Source organism: Centropristis striata, chromosome 3, assembly GCF_030273125.1.
Source record: "Centropristis striata isolate RG_2023a ecotype Rhode Island chromosome 3, C.striata_1.0, whole genome shotgun sequence".
Taxonomy (NCBI): Eukaryota; Metazoa; Chordata; class Actinopteri; order Perciformes; family Serranidae; genus Centropristis; species Centropristis striata.
In genome coordinates this window covers 19,553,005-19,575,039 of record NC_081519.1, presented here as the reverse complement: position 1 = coordinate 19,575,039, position 22,035 = coordinate 19,553,005, and the positions used below count along the sequence as shown (strand labels likewise).

The window sequence follows — 22,035 nt, the reverse complement described above, 5'->3', positions numbered from 1 at the left end:
TGTGAACAAGTGTGTGAGACGTGTTGCTGGTAAGTAGTCTATCAGTGTATTCTGGTTTTGTGGTTTGTGTATGTGTATGTGTGCTCCGTTTGTGTTCTCTTGCATAAACAGGCCTGTTGCATAATCAGCTCCTGTTTGCATAGTGTTGTTGCACGGGGTGGGAATCTTTGGGAATCCTAAGATCGATTTGATTCTTATTCTCGCTGTCAAAACTGAATAAATACAAAGGGATGCACTATGTTCAGGATCAATATCATTTAATATGAAAAACTTTCTGACTGAACAGGACAATACACAAAAAGGGGGTACATGCCTAGCTTTTAACTGCAATAACGGCTTAAGTTTAGCTGCTTCAGTTCGGAAGCATGTTGCAGTCTCTGTGCGAATGACATTAATAAACTCAAAGTGTCTTTTCACAACATCACTAAAATGTCCCTGTACACACAATGTACACAAAGGCACTCACTTGACTCCTGTTACATAAGCTGCTCCCTGCCTCTCTGCCTGGGTGATTGACGGCCAGAGCCCCGGGTCTTCTAACGTTCCAACCAGATTCTGAACTGGGTCATGCTTTGCTGGTGGAAAGCTAGCAATAAAAGCCATAACCCCTGAGAGACCTCCTGAGGGATCCAATAGATTGCAGTAGTTCTGGTGCTGCCTGAGGTGAAGCCACTCCCTACAGCCTCCCTTAGGACAGATCAACTGACTTGTCAACTTCATTTCATGTGCTGACTGACCTTTTTTAGGTCAGAAGATCAGTGTCCACTGCTGAAAGTAGCCTGTGGCATTAATTTAGAACTGGATGTGGAACTTTTTTGTTTGTTTTGTGCACCATTGTAAATGTTTTCAAAGTTCTTTGTCTTGCTGGAGTGGTTTTTATAAATGTATACAGTTAGTGTACTATCTGGGGAAATAGCACCAAGTTATTTGTATAAATTACAGAGAATCTACAGTAAATGCCTCCTGTTACTTGCACAAGTTTGATCAAGGGATCATTTGTGTTTATTCACGTTACTTGTCACCAATGTAGATGCTACCAACATTTCTTTTTGTCATCAATCATAGGCAATATACCCACTGTGGAAGTCCCAGAGGCGCACACACCATGTCAACACCTTCTCCAGCAACCGTGCTTGGATGACCAAAACCAAAATAAACACATTATGCTTTGATTTAATGGCCATAAACCTACTACAACCTAGCTACAGTGTGATGCAGATGTGTAAAAAGTCTGAATTCATGCTTTGTCATGTCTGTCAATGGAGTGATTGGGGTCAGCTATGCACGAGAATCTCAATGCTTATAGGCTCTCTGGACACAAAATCATGTGAATCTCACACGTGAGTTGAAATTTCCACTTTGCATATTTGTTTAGCATATTTTGCATCTTGAATTTGCTTTGCGTCTGTTGTTACCCCACCATAACAAGGTAGTTTTCCTACTTTACCTGTGCTGGCAGAAAATAACCTCAAAGTGAACTTGATAAGCATCACAGTTTATCTGTTTAAATGAGGAGAGACAATCATAAAGAAGCTTCTTGTTTCAGAATTGAAGTGAGTCGTTTTTATCCTTGCTTGGCGTGGTCCTGGGACAAGTGAGCTTTGTTAAAGGATCATGTATGGTTCACCGTGAATTTACAACATATCAGCAGATGCACCACATTTCCCTGTGTTACATAACGATGGGTTGCCTGCCCCTTTTGAGGACAGAAGGCTTCTTGTTGTCTAAATGAAAAGCAGGACAAAAACATGCCCACAGATTTCTCCAAGCAGTCTGTTTATTTGTTTTTGAGGTAATGCAGGGTCGTAGCCTAGCCAACTAAACTTCTGGGAAAAAGCGAGCATAAGAGAGAAAGATGGAGAGCTGTTAGTTAGCTTCAGAATGAATTCATCCAGGGCCCAGAGCTCTTTACTAGTTGGACATGATATGGCAGCCCTCAGGGTCAGGGCAAGAGTGTTAGCGACTACAAAAAGAAATGGGTCAGGACACCATTCTACCAGCCTTTTCCTGGCTTCCCCCCTTCATGATGGGGATAGCACACTGACTAAACAGGCCTCCACTGCTTACCTCCCCAGAGATGTTTACCTGCAGGCCAAAATGATTAGACACTTTGCCGTGACACCACATGGTGGAACATTATGTTAAAAATATTAAAGGCTCTTTAACAGAGTGTCCAGCTCTTTCTTATTTGTCCTTTTATTGAATCCTAATGATTCAATTTGTCCTGTTGTCTGGTGACATGCTTTATATCTTCAAACATTCTGCTCAAAGTCTTCCAATGGGCTGTAACAGCAGCTTAAGTTTTGTCCACACATTTACTTGTTGTACTAAAACAACAACAAATTGCACTTGTTTGTCCATCGACATGTAAAGGGCCCTTCAATAAGTAAACAAAATATTTACATCAACTATATTTAGCCCAGGAATTACTGTGACTCTGCGTACAGGTCAAAAAATTAGTTTAAAAAACCAGAGGTTTCACCCAGCATGCTGATCACTGTTTACCTCTGCGACATGGTAGCTTTGTACAGTAAAACTCACTGATGTCTTATTAGTATTACAAAGTGGATGTCCGGCAACACTGTTTGGATATTGGAGATTCAAAACATACCTGCAATTACCACTTTTTGCCATAGGTATCGCCAAAGAAAACAAAACTGAGATTTTTGAGATTGTAACTTCACTGTTTTGGCTTTTTTTAATAATTACTTTACCGAAGTCCATACCTTAATAACAATTTAAAAAAAAAATCCTATAGTGAAATTGTCAGTGTTTTAACAGGCTATAATTTACTGACTTATTGCAACTTATTGGCAATAATAAAGAAATCTGGCAATACATGACACACTACCTAACAATGCTGCACACATACAGTACGTTAAATTATTGACCTGCACACCATACCATAAATAATCTGGCCTGCATACATTATCACTGACAAGATAGCGTGCTGTTTGACACGTATGCTCACACCCTCCTGGTTGTTTATCACTGATATGCAGCAAATACTGTGACACTGATAGTGAAACTTAAGCAGACATGAAGCACACGTACTGTATCGTAAAACTAGACTCTTGCATACTCATCTGTGCACCCCATTAGCGCAGGCACACACACACACACACACACACACACACACACACACACACGCTGCTGGATATACTTAGAGGCTACAAAGCTTATTCCAAAAACAGCCCTGAGAGAGAGTGTGTGTTTGTGTGTGTTATGTAAGACGTGTAGTTGCTCCTCCCAGCCCACCATCCATCTACTCAACACTGTCTTCATGACTTCAGATCCTTAACTGTCACAGGACCAAACAGGTGCCACCAGTCTTACTCAATAGGCTTGTTGTGGCACGCCGATACCCCTCAGCCCCCTCCAAGTGTGATTTACTCCCTCAAACCTCTGCACGGTTCATGTTCACTTTATAGCTACCTCTTGGAAAGCTTTAAAAAGCTTCTGCAAAATGAGTTTCCAGGCAAACGCGTCATCAACTTATTTCTAACTACAGAGTGGGCAGGGGATTCTCCTTTTAAAACTCAGTTTATAGTTTAATTGCAATCCTGCCCTGTGCAGCTGTTTCGCCAGATCAGTGCATCTACATTTTGTCACTTGCTGGATGTATTTTATTTCTTGCATGGCTCGTTGCCTGCACAAAATCTTAAGAACACACGCTCGCATGCGTTTTACTTTCGTTTCAACCTCATGTCTGATGGTTTTGTCGTAGCTTCAAAGAGCAGATCTCCGTGGTTACCAGCCGGGCGGTGGCAGAGTATGTCGCAGAAGCCCTCCAATAAACACAGAGATGGCTTTGTCACTCACCAAGGTGTCAAGCTGGAAAGGCGGGAGACGGATAAAAAGAAAGAGAGAGCTGGTGGTATAAACAGGCCTTACATAACTGGCCCGTGTTGATGCCAGGAGCCGGGGTGGCAGCTGACAGGGAAAGGAGAGAAAAGCAGGAACGCAGGATAATCAGAAAGGAGGCCCTGCTGTGCCACCATGTTGAATGTGTAGAATAGGAGAGTGAGTTATGAGTGGACCTAAACCTGCTCTGCTGACATGCGTAGGAGCAGGATCAGCAGAGCTCCCAGGAAGCCTAATGACTGTGGGACATGTAGAGGCCTAAGCCCCCTCAGGGGGAAAAGCTGAGGCTAATTGGCTGACTGACCATTTTCTTTAAAGAGTGACTCAGCAGTCAATGGGGAGAAGTGGGGGTTTAATTAGCTACAGAGAACTGGTTGTCTTATGTAACATAGTCCATCCATGAATCCTGTGTTATCACAAGTGCCACAGTCACTTCCTGATTTTGATAAATCAAAATGTGTCTGTCTATCCAACTTTACAGGTAGTCAAAATTGAAAAGTTTGCATGTAATCTAAACGGAGCAGCCATGCAATATCTCTAAATCACAAGTTCTCAGTGTTTTTTTTCAGCCAAGGACTTATTTCAAGTCAATTGGTCAACTAATGGTTGTTTTCGTTAGATGATTCAGATTTTCTCAATATTTTAGGATCTTTTTAGTGCTTAATAACTTTTAAGTCCATCTCTGGTAAACATAAAATGTAGAGTGGTGCTTTTGTATGTTTTTTTTGTGGAGACACTCAGTTTTATGGATCCGTTGATTAAATCAACTCATTGATTAGTTAACAAAATTGTATGAGTGTTTTCGACAAGGAATTTTTTTAGAGAAGGACAGCCATAATGTCCTGGAACTTGAATATGAGAGGCCTATGAACTAGTTGGTGAATAATTATTGATTGATAAAAGACTCCTCATTCAATACATACAAGCTATAACAAGCTGTCTATACATATGTAATTATTCATACATTTCATCTGAAAACCTTTCAGGGACCCCCTGACAGTACCACTTTGAGAATCAACAGCATTTTAATGTCATGTTTTATCTATCTATTTTTATCTATTTGATACTCTGTGCTTGACAGTTTGACACTTTGATACCCAGCCTTAGTTTAAGAGACTGCTGGCAGAGCATGGGGAGACTGTTGCATGCTGTTTCTTTTGCCTGTGGCATATATGGCCGAGAAGTGTTGAAAAAAGGACTCCCTTTACATCAGTGAAAAAATTGAATTTTTATGGCCTCAGTCATGAGGTGTTTTTAATATGGTAATCTTGTAAAGCTGCTATCCTAGAGCTGTTGTCTCTGTCTGGAGGAGGCGGCCTGCTTGCGTAAATCTTCCGCTGACTCCTAATCAGATCACTATCAACAAATGACCCTATCTTGTCAACAACATGATGTTAACAGCTTGAAAACAAGCAAGAAGAAACTGTTGCATAAAAGAGGGAAGGACTTGGATTTGCTTAATGCATTAAGTGTTCTGCATCCCTTAGGACTTGAGTCTGGTGATTCTGCAGAGATTCTCACTAAGTAGGTTTTATATTTTCAAAGATTTGCTATGCAATCAAAGTCTGTATTGCACTTTTTTAACTGAATGTCTTTCTCAGAAACCTATCTGAGTTGAGGTAAACCTGGAATGAGTCTTATGTAACAGGCTTTCAAAACTGCCCCAGAATCTATGTATGTGATAACTCCTGCTTGCATTAACCCCCCTCCCATTTTCAGACCCTCCCTCCTCACTTTCACACCACCACCAGTCACTTCGTGCCGTTCTGGCACTGAAAAGTAGGGCAGGGTTTTCCTCTCTCCCTCTCTCCACTGCTCGCCCCCTGTGGGCTGATGTAACAGTGTTAGAGCTGAGGCGCTGTGTGCCCTCACTGTAACCACTCAGCTGATTACAGGTCTTATGTAAGGAGGGATTGTGGAGAGGAAAATGGGACAGAACATATGAGCCTGTTGCTGAAAAACAATAGCTTCATGCATACGAGGCTTTCAGACAAGATTGCCCTTTGTGGAGTTCAGCAGAACCTCACCTTGACTTTACAAACCTCTTACTCATGCTGAATCAAACTTTTGCATAGATGAAAATTGCACAAGTGTAGTTTTTGTTTCAAAGCATGTGAAGCAAATTCTCTTAACATGTTTCTATAGCTGTGTGTTTTGTTGGCACACCTTTGTTTGTGTGTTTGCACAGGCAAACTTGTAAAGTAGGTGTTTGTTTAGTAGTGTACCCTCAGAAGGGTGTGAAGCTGCATCTTGTGCATTTATTAATGTTTGGCTGCATGTAAATGTCCCAAAACGTCTTTGTTTTGTTCTTGATCACCTTTTGTGAGTGTTACTACCCAGTGTAGTCCTCAGGTTGCCAGAACCGTGTGAAATCAGGTGAGCACAGTAGGGCCTTGCAGCATGTCTTGCACTGTGAGAGGAGGCTTATGTAAGTGCTTTTAACAGGACCTCTGGCTGTCAGCACTGCTATAATAACTATAAAAGGGACATTCACAAGAGGTGGTGGTTAATACATAAAATATGTCCTCTGACCTTGTTCTCCGATCAATGCGCATTTTGAAAAGAAACTTTGTTCGTAGACTGTTGGTGATGGAAAAAAGAAACACAAATTGGTTTGAACTCCTCCATCTGGAACAACTGGCTAGTAACCATTCTTTCAAACACAGAGAAGTGTAATCGTGTGTTCACAAAGGTAAAGCACATTTTTTTGCGTGGCATCATTAAGAACAAACAAAGTGCTAAAATATAGATGTGCATGCTATGTCACAAAAAGTTTACAAATTGGCATATTGATGTAGTTATTTTGGCATACTTTTTATCTGTTTATTGCAATTAAGTCACAGAAAAATCTGTCAATTTTGGGTTTATACTGTCAGCCTCAAATAACAATGGATGCAGCAGTCATTCTGTTTCTGCAAAAAGCCAGCCAAAATTCACTGAGCTGTGTGCGCCTCTGGTGGCAGTTTCCAACATACAGTAGCGTTTAATATAATACCAGTCTAATGTGACTAACCAGATTAATCCCGGTTTTTACTATATTTTTTATTGCTACATGGCAAACAAGGTACCAGTAGGTGCAGTAGATTCTCAGAAAACCAACAAGACCCAGCATTCGTGATATGCACGCTCTTAAGGCTGTGCAATTGGGCAATTAGTTGAAAGGGGTGTGTTCAAAAATATAGCAGTGTGGCATTCAATCAGTGGGGTCATCAATTTTGTGAAAAAACAGGTGTGAATCAGGTGGCCCCTATTTAAAGATGAAGCCAGCACTTGTTGAACATGCATTTCTCTTTGAAAGCCTGAGGAAAATGGGTCGTTCAAGATATTGTTCAGAAGAACAGTGAACTTTGATTAAAAAGCTGATTGGAGAGGGGAAAACTTATAAAGAGGTGCAAACAATTATAGGCTGTTCAGCTAAAATGATCTCCAATGCTTTAAAATGGAGAGCAAAACAAGAGACACGTGGCAGAAAACGTAAGACAACCATCAAAATGGATGGAAGAATAAGCAGAATGGCAAAGGCTCAGCCAATGATCAGCTCCAGGATGATCAAAGACAGTCTGGAGTTACCTTTAAGTGCTGTGACAGTTAGAAGACGTCTGTGTGAAGCTAATCTATAAGAATCCCCCGCAAAGTCCCTCTGTTAAAATAAAGGCATGTGCAGAAGAGGTTACAATTTGCCAAAGAACACATCAACTGGCCTAAAATGGAGGAAAATTTTGTGGACTGATGAGAGTAAAATTGTTCTTTTTGGGTCCAAGGGCCGCAGACAGTTTGTGAGACGAGCCCCAAACTCTGAATTCAAGCCACAGTACACAGTGAAGACAGTGAAGCATGGTGGTGAAGCATCATGATATGGGCATGTTTCTCCTACTATGGTGTTGGGCCTATTTATCACATACCAGGGATCATGGATCAGTTTGCATATGTCAAAATACTTGAAGAGGTCACTTTGCCTTATGCTGAAGAGGACATGCCCTTGAAATGGGTGTTTCAACAAGACAATGACCTCAAACACACTAGTAAATGAGCAAAATCTTGGTTCCAAACCAACAACATTGATGTTATGGAGTGGCCAGCCCAATCCCCGGACCTTAATCCAATTGAGAACTTGTAGGGTGACATCAAAAATGCTGCACCCGGGTGTGGATAAGCGGTTAACGGTAATGAATAAATGTTAGAGAATCTTGGAGTGGAATAACAGCTGAAAGGTGCCACAAGTTGGTTGACTCCATGCCACACAGATGTGAAGCAGTTATAAAAAACTGTGGTCATACAACTAAATATTAGTTTAGTGATTCACAGGATTGCTAAATCCTAGAAACAAAAAAGTTTGTACAAAATAGTATTGAGTTTGTAAAGTAAACGGCAGACACTGCTATATTTTTGAACACACCCCTTTCAACTAATTGCCAAATTGCACAGCCTTAAGAGCTGCATATCACAAATGCTGGGTCTTGTTGGTTTTCTGAGAATCTACTGCACCTACTGGTACCTTGTTTGCCATGTAGCAATAAAAAATATAGTAAAAACCTGGATTAATCTGGTTAGTTACATTGGACTGCTATTTTATTGAACACTACTGTATCTGGGACTTCCACAACAGGTGCAAAGAAGCAATGTGTAGTATTGTTATTTTAGCCACAGTTGATGAAGGAAAGAAATGGCAGAAAGAATCATTATTGCTATCTGGAAGTAAACCCTTCTTCCTAACACAAATAGACACGTGAGTAACTTGAGGTGAAACGTGTAAAAAGAGTAAAAACTGGGGAACAAATAACATATATTTCTTATTTCTTTCCAGCGGTCATTCTACCAACGCTTAACGGGGGACAACAAGTCTGAAAAATTCTTCAAGGTGTTTTATGAGCGCATGAAGCTGGCCCAGCAGGAGATCAAAGCCACCGTGACGGTCAATACCAGTGACCTGGGCAGCAAGAAGAAGGACGAGGAGCCGCCAGACAAAGACACGCCAGCACGCAAGAAAGGTGAGGGATCCTGAGTTTAGGTTACTAACTGGCAATGTAAGGTCATGTTTTTAAGGGTCACATGAGATTATCAAACCAGCTAAATCTGCTGTCTATTGTGTACATGGCATCTATTCTGCTTGAATACCCAGTATCTTAAAAATCCTATTACAATATAAAATTGAAACTGTCACTTCATTTAGTTTATTTAAGTCAAAAGTCAGATTATTCTTAAATTAAGATACAATAATGAAAACATATAGCATTTCCCTGAAAATGATTATACAAATCAGTACATAAATATGTACATTGTCAAATTATTTCCCACATTATATCTGCGGTGGTCTGTGTTTGGCTCTCCTGTACCTGTGTTTAGTCAAAGACATGCCGGTGGTGGCAGTGGTGACGGAGGAGGTGAAGGAGCAGCTAGTGGAGGCCTCCGTTGTCACCAAGAAGGCCTTCACCACCTACCGCCGCGAGGCCGAAGCCGAAGAGCACCAAGCAGCCACTGACGGCACTCCAGTCCCCACTGTTGATAAGAGCCAGGAGGAAGGCGAGATGAGCGTCATCATCACCATCATGCAGCCCATCCTGCGCCTCATGCAGCTGCTCTGTGAGAACCACAACAGAGATCTGCAGGTCAGCCATTAGACCTGTTTGGTATCAATTTGTGTTTTGCCTGCACCCTCCCCCCCGCCCTGCACATGACACGACCTGTGATCTGAATTTCTATCACCACACTTGGTTATACAGAAATGAAACCATGTAGAAAATAGGCACCATTTGCAGAACTTCCTGATGCAGCTGTTTCCATATCTGGTATCTCTTGGTCTAGTTTCACTATGAGGACTGTGTTGGTGTTTAGTAATGGCTAGCTCCAGCAGCCCAGACAGAAGACTTCCTTTTTGCACTGATTCAGTTTGGCTGTCATTAAATGGTAGTTGGCTCAGTGCTGAATCACTCTCGTCTCGTCCATCCTGACCCAGTGTGGGTGCAAGGTATCGATTTACTGCTACATGTAGCCATGCAGCACAGATGATCAACTCATTGAGATGTCTCTGGAAGGAACAGAGACATCTCAGAGTAAATGCTGTATGGGCTTAAAAGAAGACAAGAGTAGAAGAGCCTCATGACTTCTAACTTGATATATTTATTTCTCACTTTAGAGAAAAACAGGAAATGTTGAACAATGTTGTTTATTTCCTGAGTAGAAGTATTTCTGGTACCAACTTTCTCTTCAGACCTGTATCTGATCAGCTTGCTTCAAATATTTTAGACATTTGCTTAATATCAAGTTTCACCCTTATATTTTGTTATTTTTTTATTAAGTGAGACAGTGTTCTTGGATATCTCTAATGAGATATCGACATATAAATTCAAAATCTGTAGACACCGGGACAATATTTTGGTATCGGAAGCCTTTTGGTTTTCATTTGTTGTCCGTTTGAAGTAGTATAAACCATTCATGTTAGATCTGGCTTTGGTTGACTGTAGCTAAACGGTCAAAGTGGAGAGCAGAAGAGGAGGAATCCATTGGCTGAACTGATTGGCTGTCATCAGATGAAGATTTAGTTTTTTATTACTATGAGGTTATGTTTTCAATGTGGTTTGTCTTGTTGTTTGCCGGCCTTTTAGAAGGATTTCAGCAAAACTTCACGGCAAGCAACTTCATGACCGTTGGTGGAAGTTTGTAACATGACCCAAGGAAGAACCCATAAAATTTTGGACCAGATCCCAATCCTAGGGTCAATACATGAATTATTTGATTTACTGTTGATTAACATTGCGAGATAGGGCATTTGTGTTGTATTCATTTTGTTTTTGAATAATCGTAAATGTTTGTTATTTTTCAACAATATTTCATGGCTCATTTGATCCATTTCCTTTGCTGTTCATTGTCATGCAAATACTGTGAACAGCTATAAAACATGGATCACTTAAAAGCATACCTTCTTTGAAGCGGTTGTGTTGCTCTCTGAGTGCCATTCTAGTTATTTATTTATTTATTTTTAAAATCTACATTAATATGCAAATATTTGTTTATAGAGATTAGACGAAATGGCAATTTGACCTAAAATGCCTACAACAAGTAAAGCTGAAGTTGCTATCACACTATAAACGATGACAGGTGAACGAAAGGGGAAACTTTGGCATGAAAATCTGTTAGTGTAAGCTTTTTCTGCATCCATCTCCAGAACTTTCTGCGCAACCAAAACAACAAGAACAACTACAATCTGGTGTGTGAGACACTTCAGTTCCTGGACTGTATCTGTGGCAGCACCACAGGCGGGCTTGGGCTACTGGGACTCTACATCAACGAGAAGAACGTAGGACTCATCAACCAGACTGTGGAGAGCCTGACTGAGTACTGCCAAGGTCCCTGCCATGAAAACCAGGTGAAACATATACACACAGAACATAAGTTTTCAAGTACAAACAGTCTTTAACTGTATTGTTAGCCTTTGGTTTGTCTGTAACTATTTAGAAACTATTTTTTGCATCGTTCAAATGTTGAAATGTGGCTTTCTTATCAAATACTTGGATCAAATTTTCCCCGCCACCTACGTCAGAGTGACCTTTTCATTTTAGTAGTCATACTGGTGGTTTTGTTTGTGTGGTACTGTAATTAGTCTTGAGCATTTCTCTTTTCATGCCCGGCACTCAGCTGCCACACTAAAGCTGTGCAGTCGCTCTCTTCAACAGCCTAACAGCAGCCAACTCTGGGCAGCGTGCCTGTGTTTGTTCTTTGGTATGGATTAGCATTGCATGATCTTCTCACATGATGGTGGCATCCTCTGTTCAAGCCGCTGTTGGGTCATTTTATGGCAAGTGTGAAACTGGCATGACTAAACAAGCAACTGGCTAAATGCAGTCACTGTTTGAACTGATTTCAGTTCCCTAAAACAGTGCTGGAAGGGCGACTGCCAGACTAAACAAAAGCTCTTTCACATCTACTGAGAGGGGAGAAAGAGAGACAAGTGCTGGAATTATATTTGTTTGTGTGTTATTAAGTGTTTCTGTTAAATGGTGTTGACAGACTTGCTCCAAGCCATTGTTTATTTTTTGGGTGTGGCAAAATATACTGTAACTTGTGAGTACAAAGACAATACTCATAAAACTTGGCTAAGAGTTATAGAATGTGACCCATCTCATCAGCACATGACAGGAAAATAAGGAAAAAGGCCTGTTTATTAAATTGAATTGGTTGACAAATAATTCAAATCTGAAATGCTGAAAAATTGAAAATTTTGACCTCTAGATGAATAGATAACAGATTGTTTGTTATCTGACATAACTGAAAATACTGGTCTGCTGTACTGCTTTGTTAACAGAGAATTGGATTTTGACTCATAACAGATAACTGATAGATCTGTTAAGAGATTTTATCGTCCAAGAGGGGAATATCACTGTTGATGAGTGTATTTTGCCTCATATGTGCCGATATGAAAACTTTTTTTACATAATATAATGTAGAAAATTTAGCTTGGGGTGATTTAGAAATGGTGTTTTCTATTTATTGTATTTTTATTTAATCTTTTGTTGAATTATCAGAGATTCACTTATACTGTACGTACAGTAATTGTGTTCTTTTTAGCTTTTTATTTTATTTCTTATTAATTCTGCATTTTTTGTTATTCTTCCTAGAGTTGGTAATACATAGTATGTGTAATATGTAATAATGTTAAATATTCCTTTATTTATTTGTTTCAGCCTTCTGAAAACCTTTTCAGAGTCATATTGGTGCACAGTCCACATAGAAAAGGTCTATTTTTAATCCAGCTCAAAAATTCACTCTTGCGGCTGCCATATTTGTTATATGTGAACTTTCCCCTCTAAAATATTGGTCTCAAGTATCCCACATTGGTCGTGCTTTACAGAGGATATCAACAAAACTCCAGTAGCACCAGGTTAATTATAATATTAATTGTTGTTGAGTGTTTTTTTTTATAAAGCCCTGTCATTAGAAATTCCACCTTTAATAATAATGTTGCTCATACTTAAAACCAGTAGCTCTCCTGTTCTTGTCTCTCATCTACGTTTGATTTATTTGTTCCTCAGAACTGCATTGCTACTCATGAATGCAATGGTATTGACATAATCATCGCTCTCATCCTCAATGACATCAACCCCCTCGGCAAAAAGAGAATGGATCTGGTGCTTGAACTCAAAGTAAGTGATTATTGATAAGAGGGAGGGGAAACGCTTCATAACACTGTTGTGTTACCTAACAGGCATGTTAGCCTTTGTCTTGCTGCTCGGTGGTTTGCTGCTTATTCCTGTGGAAAACTGTCATTGAGATATTTCTGTAAAAAAAACTGAAGGGATTCAAATTGCTTAAAATTATTGAGAGTTTCAAAACAGATGTGCCACTCAAATAAAATATTGAATTGCAGTTAGTGTACCGATTACATCACTGACGGTAGCCTGGTGTTATGAACTACTTGGCTAGCTTGGCTCTGGAGATTACCAGAGCCAAGTCATAACAGTAAACCACTGACTGAAAACAAATTGACAGACACTCAAATTAGTAATGCCAAAATATGTTATTACAACACATCATTGTAAAGTACATGAACACATGGCAAAGGAAGATATTTTACAGTTGGATTATGTAATTGTCCTTGATTTACTACAGCTGGGAATGTGAAACATCACACAGGGAAAATAAACCTGATCTTACTCTGTTTGCAATTATCTTTACTCTCATCTCTTGGTAGAATAATGCCTCCAAGCTTCTTCTTGCGATAATGGAGAGTCGCCATGACAGCGAGAACGCTGAGAGGATACTGTACAACATGAGGCCTAAAGAGCTGGTGCGTGTGACATCATACAAATATCTTACTTCATTAGGTGGATGTTATGTGACAGTCTGTGCTCTTGCAGGTGGAAGTGATCAAAAAGGCCTATATGCAGGGTGAGATAGAGGTGGAGGAGCCGCAGGAGGGTGAAGATGGAGAGGAAGAGCACTCTGCATCTCCACGCAATGTCGGTCATAATATCTACATCTTGGCACATCAAGTAAGCCACCAACTGTCTGTGAAGTCAGTATGGAGATGGACACACTCATAAGCAGATGCTGTAGCACATAAATTACCAATCTTTTTGGTCTGTGGTACCCCACAGCCCTGGCAGGTGAACTCACAGACCCATTTATCCATTCCCAATGTATGTTTTAAATCAATAACACTGTTGATCATTTTAAAGTGAATATTGTTAATTTTTTCATCATCCAGATGTTAGTACTTAGTTTAGTTTGGTCAGCAATTGTACTACTATTATAATTACAGAGAAACTAAGTGTTTCAACCTTTATCCATCCATGCAACTATTTCAACATTTATATCAATTAATTTAACTTTTAGCAAAATATTTCAACAATTTATATAAATAATATAACTTTAAGCTATCTTTTTTAGCCTTTTATATAAATAAACATAACTTTTAGCTATCTTTTTCAGCCTTTTATATAAATTAATATAACTTTTACGATCACTGATATAAATTATTGAATAAGATATTATTTCAACCATTTATCATTTAACCTAACTTTTAGCCAACCATTGTAACCATTTATATTTATATAAAAGTTACCTTTAGCTAATAATTTTTTTATCTGCTTATCTCATTTAATGATAGTTATAGTTATTTGGTTCAACTTTTTATATCAATTAATAATACATTTAGGATGTATTTAAAGTGTTAGGATAACTTTAAGCTGTTTCAACTGTTTCCCCATTTATTGATCCGTCCATTTTTATCAAATTAATTTATAAAATGAGTTTAGCTACTCTACAGTCTTTCACCATACTCTCTGGTTACTGCCAAAATACCCACTGGTGTACTGCTTAGTACCCCTGGTGGGGAATCACTGAAGTAGAACATGTATGGCCACATAATATAATACATATGGATTTTCAGTAGTCTTACTATTACTGTATGTCTGTGTCATTTCCTAAAGAAATGTAATAGTTGCTATTCTACACTCATCTCGTCTTTTTCAGCCCTCAGGCTGTGTGCTGCTCAATAGCTTGAGTGTGAGTTCAAAACACAGTTTAGTAACTCCTCAGCTAGAGTTGTGCAACACCCACTGTCAATCCACACCCTACAGCCTTGTGGTTGAATGGATGGAACATTATCTATTCAAAGGAAGAATGAACGACCTATACTGTTACAACCTGTTAAGTACAGACAATGTTGGCACAGGGGCGTAGCACATCAGGTTAACACCTGTTCACATTTCAGGAAATATTTCTGATAGAAATAAATGTCTTTGTGATTACTTAATGATCTGTTTGTCATTGATCTGATGGTGTTTGTTGTCATTCCAGTTAGCCCGTCACAACAAGGAGCTGCAGGCTATATTAAAGCCAGCAGGGACACATGGAGAGGGTGATGAGGCCCTGGACTTCTATGCCAAACACACAGCTCAGATTGAGGTCAGTGGTTAGGCCCACGTTGAAAGTAAATCATTTTTTTACAAAAAAAAGCGAAATGTTGTCTGTCTTACATAAGACATGTGACTTGCGGCATGTGATGCTGTTTTTTTTGGCCTGCTTTTGTGTCTCAGGGTGTACCTGACAGAATGGCAAACACCTTTGACGTGTTTGCCAAGAAGAAACGGTGATTGTTGACAGTATGCTGAACTTATGCTGTTGGTTCAGTTTATCTGCCGCTGTCTAAAGAAAACAACCCTTTTATTTGAATTGTAGAGTACAGTTTGTGACAATAACCAGTCAGAACATTTTAAGAGATAAATGGTCTTTATTCACTCAGCTTTAACTTAGACAGTATAGGGTCAAGACTTATTTGCCCACCACAGTGAGAGAGTGTGATTGGGGGCTTTTTCTGTGGATGTGTCCAGATTGTGCGGCTGGATCGTACCATGGAGCAGATAGTCTTTCCTGTGCCCAACATCTGTGAGTTCCTCACCCAAGAGTCCAAGCTACGTGTCTACTACACCACAGAGCGAGATGAGCAAGGCAGTAAGATCAATGACTTCTTCCTGCGCTCTGAGGACCTCTTCAATGAAATGAATTGGCAGAAGAAGCTGCGAGGTACTCAAGAGGCTACTGGTAACACAAACACGGTTCCCTGTGCGTTTTTTTCCTCAACTTTTTATCTCCTAGTTCTTCCTGGTTTACACGTTGTCCTATTGCATCCCTCCAGGCACCTAATGACCCCAACCCCACCCCCTCCTGAACAAGACAGATACTAAAGCCTAATTTGCATACACACCCTTTAAGTGTGAATTCCACGTGTTGACATCACGTGTGATCAGGGAATGGAGACAAAATTCCCTTGCACATCACTTTGGCAATTTGTCAACTCACGATTAAGTTAGATTCCTCAAACTCTTCCACCACACCTCTAGTTAGATCAAAAGCCAAAACAGCCATGGCTGCCAAACATAGCTCTGATTTTACAATAAAAATGGTAGGAAACATAAAGCATTGTGCTACTACTTTTATTTCTTTGGTTTGAAATAAAACACTGAAAGCACCACAGACAACAAGCTGTTATAAAGAGCAAACAGCAAGGAGAACAAAAAGATTGCTCAGCACTCCAGCTACTCAAATACGAAAGCAAAAACAAACATTGTGCACACAGATGTTAGACCCTCAGGTCTGACTCATCATTTTAAGGTTCACTTGTACCAACCACAAAACTCTCAGGTTTAAGCTGCAGGTGCAGTTGCAAATCAACTGCAGGTGAGCAGAGCAAGTGCCAAAACATGACTTTGACATCTTATTTTTTTTATTAAAAGATTAACTGTTTGGGCATCCTGACACTGAACCTAAAATCACTTTTGTGTTATTATTTTCCGAATGGCTTTTTTTCAGAGAATTGGTGCCACCCTAGAAAAAAAAGCCTAATCTATCTGTAGTGGTCATATATATGGCTCAACAGGCCCAACAAATTGTATTTTTCTCTATCCAAATAAATTGTAAACAAAGACCACTATGTAAGAAGGGGCTGCACTTTGCTCCATTAACTGAACCCTGGAGGAATGAAAGTGGAGAGAGCATGTAAACCTTGACAGTCAACTTATTTGAGTAAGAATATAATTACAATGCTAACCATTTATGTTAATTAAAGGCTAAGATAAGATAACAACATATGTACTATGGATGAAAATGGATGTGTTTGAGCCATGAGAAAGTGATGTCAGCTCTGTGAGTGTGATGTAATAGATATTTGTGGTCAGTAAGCACATTGTTGCACATCCCAAGCCGATTCACAAAAATGGCTTAACTTTGGAATTTACGCATGGTTTCTGTATTATGTTTGTCTATGTATTTTGTAAGGATATTACATTGTCAGGTTCCTGTATCTTGTCTTTCTTGAAACAGAAAAAGAGAGGTGTTGGTAAAAGTTTAGTACCGTAATACGGAGTATCCATCCCTCCCTTTTAGTCTCGTGCTACTGTGAATATTGAATGTAGAACTGAAACGGAATGATTGATCAATTGGTGTTTAAGATGTCAAACGAGTGTAGAACATTTTGTTTTGTCTGGGGGGCAAAAAACGATTTCTACTATTCAAGTGTTCCAGCTTTATTATAAGCAAAATTAGGACAGTAAGCAAGTGAAATGGATATGATATGTGATAAAGATCCTTGACTGGGCTCAATATGTTGTCCTTACATGTTGCCTTTTAGCCAAATGAGTTAGCAGGATCCTCCAAACCTGGGAATGGGATTAAATGGGTCGACCTGTTTCATGTACCTGCCAGTTTGAGGTTATACTTTGTTACACATTCTTTACCTCTGACATGGCCAAACTTTTCTGAGAAAAATCAAGGCAGGTTACTGGACAAAGGGTAGCTCCCAAATCAGCAGATGAGAGATCAGCAACAGCAAGCCAAGACAGTAGAAGCTATTCACAAGTGATCCAGAAAAGACAATTACATTTCCACAAGGAATCTTTGGAGTCCTTTTCATTTTAAGCTAAGCATTGGTTTTTCCACAAATCTTAAATTCCATAGTTGTGCAAGCCTGACTCACAGACTGTACAAAAGAAGTGGGCTATGCAACGTTGCCACAGAGAAAGTTTGTGTTTTTGCTGTTGCCATCTTGTTTCTTTTTGGAGCCAGAAGTGACCATATTTGATCAATATATGTACCTGCTAAGAAACCAAGGACACACTAAGTTACCAGCTAATACTAGCACTTTGGGCTAACGAAAAGCAGGCTTTAAACAAAATGTACTTAAAATAGCTAACTCCTTCGAGTGCCTTTTAGTACAACTGAACAAGCTAACAAGCTAATAAACTTTCATGAAGAGAAATCACACTTCGAACGGGTAAAAGTTCTAAGACAAAAACATAGACGACACCCAAAGGCAAGTTCACTGCTGTTAAACACTATTGTACACAGTACCATAGATACGCATTGTTCCTTTGCTCTATCCTGATTGAGTATATTCATGTCCTAAAACATACATAGTTTATCATCTATTTTAATCTAAATGGGACCATAATTTACAAAGACACACCATGCTGAGTTGAAGAAAACTTTAAACTAGCTACTGATACCATAACAAATTAAAACAATGTTTACTGAGGTAATAAATAAACGTCAAGTAGGATCATTTTCTCTAAAACTTCTATACGATGGAACTTCTTTTAGCAACCCTTGGAGTCGCCCCCTGCTGGCTACTAGAAAGAATGCAGGTTTTAGGCACTTCGCATTGGCATCATTTGTCATATCCAGGCTATGTCCACTTCTTTTATACAATCTATGGCCTTAAAACCATGTTGAGTTTGTCTTAAAGTAGGACAGGTGCCTGTTGACCACCTGGTTGATTCTGTCAGGGAAATGACTGGTTTAGGAACATGTTGCGACATGAAGGATGATGGTTTGTGTATAATGTGATAACACATGACGACAGCCACCTCTGTCCTATCTGAATGAATCAGCACAGCTGGAGACCATATTGTTCCGCTGGTGCAAACCACTTGTCATGAATATAGCGACTTCTGTTGCTAAAAGTCCCCACCCACAGTTCTTCTTTTCTACTAAACAGCCAGGCTTAAAATAGCATTGGAATGGTACTGATCTCCTGACCGAGGTCTGAGTAGACTCTGGGTGTGTGAGTGTTGGTAAAAATGTATGCATGTAAGTTCGTGTGAAAATTGCGCAGTGTATGTGAAATGTGCATGAAATTTGGTTCTGTGTCTTAAAATAGATTTAAGTTTTCATTTTACCATTCAAAGGGGAACCTTTGTTTACAGTTTTGTTGCTGATAATGGCACCACACAGACCCCTTCTGATTCCTTTTGATTGATGTTTCACCCCAGAATTTAACACATTTCTTAAATCAAATGAATTTCTTAAATTACCCCCCACTCAAGTTTGGGGTGATTAAAATTAAAGTGACAATAGACAAGTTTTTTCCTTTTAACGTCAACAGCAGCATTGGTTTCTTCAACTGTTTACTGTAAAGTAAGGCGTTCTGTGAAATTATTAGATACACTGTGCTAGGCTTATTGCTTAATAATACAATGTTAATATTGATATCTCAGAGCAGTACAATGACCTGTGTGAAATTTAATCCCTGAACTCCAGCTCAGCCCATCCTGTACTGGTGCTCCAGGAACATGTCATTCTGGAGCAGCATCTCCTTCAACCTGGCTGTGCTCATGAACCTGCTTGTGGCCTTCTTCTACCCTCTGGAGGGTGTCCGTGGAGGTCAGTCTAAGTTTTCGCTTTTCTCTTTTCCATTAGCAAGTGTTGTTGTCTTGTGTTTGTCTGTATGTGCACTGCGGTTATATAATTAGCGTGGTTATTACAAACCAGGAAATGGGAGTGAGTGCACAAACATTGAATTTGCATGCCAGGGGTGGAGCAGAAGGCATATTGTACATTTTGTACTTTACTAGAAACCTGTATGACAAAGATTGACCCGAAGAGAAACTGGGTCACGGGTTGTTAAGCAATTTGTTTTAGTTGCTAGAGGGATGGTTTCACACCCTTGCACATTTATGTCCTCCAGGTGCAGCTGCCAGGTAATTTAACATCTGGTTTGGTGTGTATCAGAGGAGGATGTCTTCAACTGCCCCAAGCCAACAGTTATGTTAAGGCCAATAGGAAATCTCTCAGAGGTTCTTTTGTATTAGTCTCAAAGCCTCCCTCGGATATTTTGAAAGGGGAACAGGTATAATGTTAGTCTCTGAAGCCAACAATTAACTGTCACACCCGCTTTCCACATTAGTTAACAGGTGTGAAAACTGGCAGAGCTCTGCCACAGTGACTTTCTCCTCTGTTCATGTCTGAAAATGACCCAGTGAACTTAAAAAGGGGTCCGCTGTTTTTCAGGCTTGTGCTTAAAGGGGAGCCCTGCCTATCTGACAAATCAAGGTTTGTTTACAGGTGTAAGTTGTATAAAGTCTTTAGTGGTTCCAGAGGGAGCTATGTGAAATCTGATAAATGTCCTCAAGTGATGTCACTTGAGTCAGTGTCAGACTCCAAGAATATAAAAATCCGGAAGTGTGAAGATAAGAAGTGAGGTTACTAGACCTCTGTAGCACTTCTTATTCCTGCTTGAGGCCAGTGACTCACTTTAACTCCTATAAACACACCTGGATACCTGAACGAACAGGTTGTGACAAGGAAGACTGTGTGACAAAATTGCAGGAACTACATGGATTTTCATCTTTTTTTATTTTCCATCTTCCATCATGGGTATGCAGTGCTAAAACAAGTGTTCATCTAAAAGCTCTTTTCTCAGACAACAACGTCAAATTGCAAAAAAACCCCTAAAAAGAACAGCTTATGGTAGACAGAAACCATAAAAACATGCATTATCATTAGATTTTCAACTTTCCGACGATTGTGATATTTCATTAAAAAAATCTTTACTCTACATCAGGCATGTCCAAACTATTCCACAAAGGGCCGTGTGGCTGCAGGTTTTCGTTCCAACCAAGCAGCAGCACACCAGACTTGACTCAGTTAATCAACTGATCTCAGTCTTCAGACAGTTGATTGGTCAAACTGTGTGCTTTTGCTTGGTTGAAACGAAAACCTGCAGCCACACGGCCCTTTGTGGAATAGTTTGGACATGCCTGCTCTACATGTTTTATTTAAAATGTAGCCAGAAATAAACTTTTGCTCTAACCAGATCTTGTAAAAGATATTAAATTCATAAATGACTTGGTAATACTTGTGGACACTTACAAAATATGTATATACAGATTCCATTTTTTCCTTTTTGAAAAAAAATGTATATTAAACAAATGTAACAAATGTAACTGTAGCTTTTTCTTCGCAGTGATTTATGGCATTATAACTGTGTTATACTGCACAAAAGTCATGATTGTGCTGTTTCCATAGAGGTGCTGATTTTATATATTGCAATGAAAACAAGGCCACAGTGAGTGAAATGTGACAGGAGCAACAACCGCCCTGAGTTTAGAGGGTTTAGACGGCTTCAAAGAACTAAAATTCCCAAATTATCATGAACAACATGCCTTATCAATCTAAGATCTGACTACAGGAGATGGATTGCTGTCATGAGAACATTAATTTCCCTCTGGATAGATGATTCATTTACCTCCATCTGATGAGGTTTTAGCAGTGGCATCCCTGTGTTTACAGTCATACAGGACATGTATTTATAGCAGCTGGCATGGGATCAGAACACATACTGTACTTAAGATGCATTATTAGTTATTATGTGTACGCAGGACTTTACAGAACACCGTGTGCTCTCGTGCCTGTGGTTTGGGTGTAGCCTCGCACCTCCCAAACTGAGTTTCACCGCAAGTGGAGGTGTGATGCAAATGTAATCCTAGCAGAGGATTTGAATCTTTTAACTATGGTGCTGTCACAAAAGACCAAGATGGATTTGTTCTTAATTAGGTCCTGACCTGTTTATTGATACTGTATCTTTACTGAGCTCGACACTAAAACATGACCTAACAGGTTATCAGATTTCTAGTCTCCTTCTCACACTGCTTTTGATTTGTGTAGTCTTTTTCTCCATATGTGTCACTTCTGGTAATTGTGTGTGTGTGTGTGTGTGTGTGTGTGTGTGTGTGTGTGTGTGTGTGTGTGTGTGTGTGTGTGTGTGTGTGTGTGTGTGTGTGTGTGTGTGTGTGTGTGTGTGTGTGTGTGTGTGTGTGTGTGTGTGTGTGTGTGTGTGTGTGTGTGTGTGTGTGTGTGTGTGTGTGTGTGTGTGTGTGTGTGTGTGTGTGTGTGTGTGTG

At 39.7% G+C, this 22,035-nt stretch overlaps 1 protein-coding gene across 3 annotated transcripts in view; it reads left to right on the top strand.

The window, feature by feature from the left end:
* The window catches only part of itpr1b (inositol 1,4,5-trisphosphate receptor, type 1b), a 109,019-nt gene that overhangs the window by 61,764 nt on the left and 25,220 nt on the right, over positions 1-22,035 (top strand). For 2 of the 3 annotated variants that reach the window (XM_059329644.1, XM_059329646.1), the window contains 9 exons: positions 8,669-8,852; positions 9,208-9,470; positions 11,027-11,227; positions 12,891-13,001; positions 13,550-13,645; positions 13,716-13,850; positions 15,160-15,267; positions 15,693-15,885; positions 19,396-19,518. In XM_059329644.1, the coding sequence (XP_059185627.1) occupies positions 8,669-8,852; positions 9,208-9,470; positions 11,027-11,227; positions 12,891-13,001; positions 13,550-13,645; positions 13,716-13,850; positions 15,160-15,267; positions 15,693-15,885; positions 19,396-19,518 (1,414 nt within the window). Of the gene's footprint in view, positions 1-8,668; positions 8,853-9,207; positions 9,471-11,026; positions 11,228-12,890; positions 13,002-13,549; positions 13,646-13,715; positions 13,851-15,159; positions 15,268-15,692; positions 15,925-19,395; positions 19,519-22,035 lie in introns of all 3 variants that reach the window. The other variant, XM_059329645.1, reaches the window with a different exon arrangement.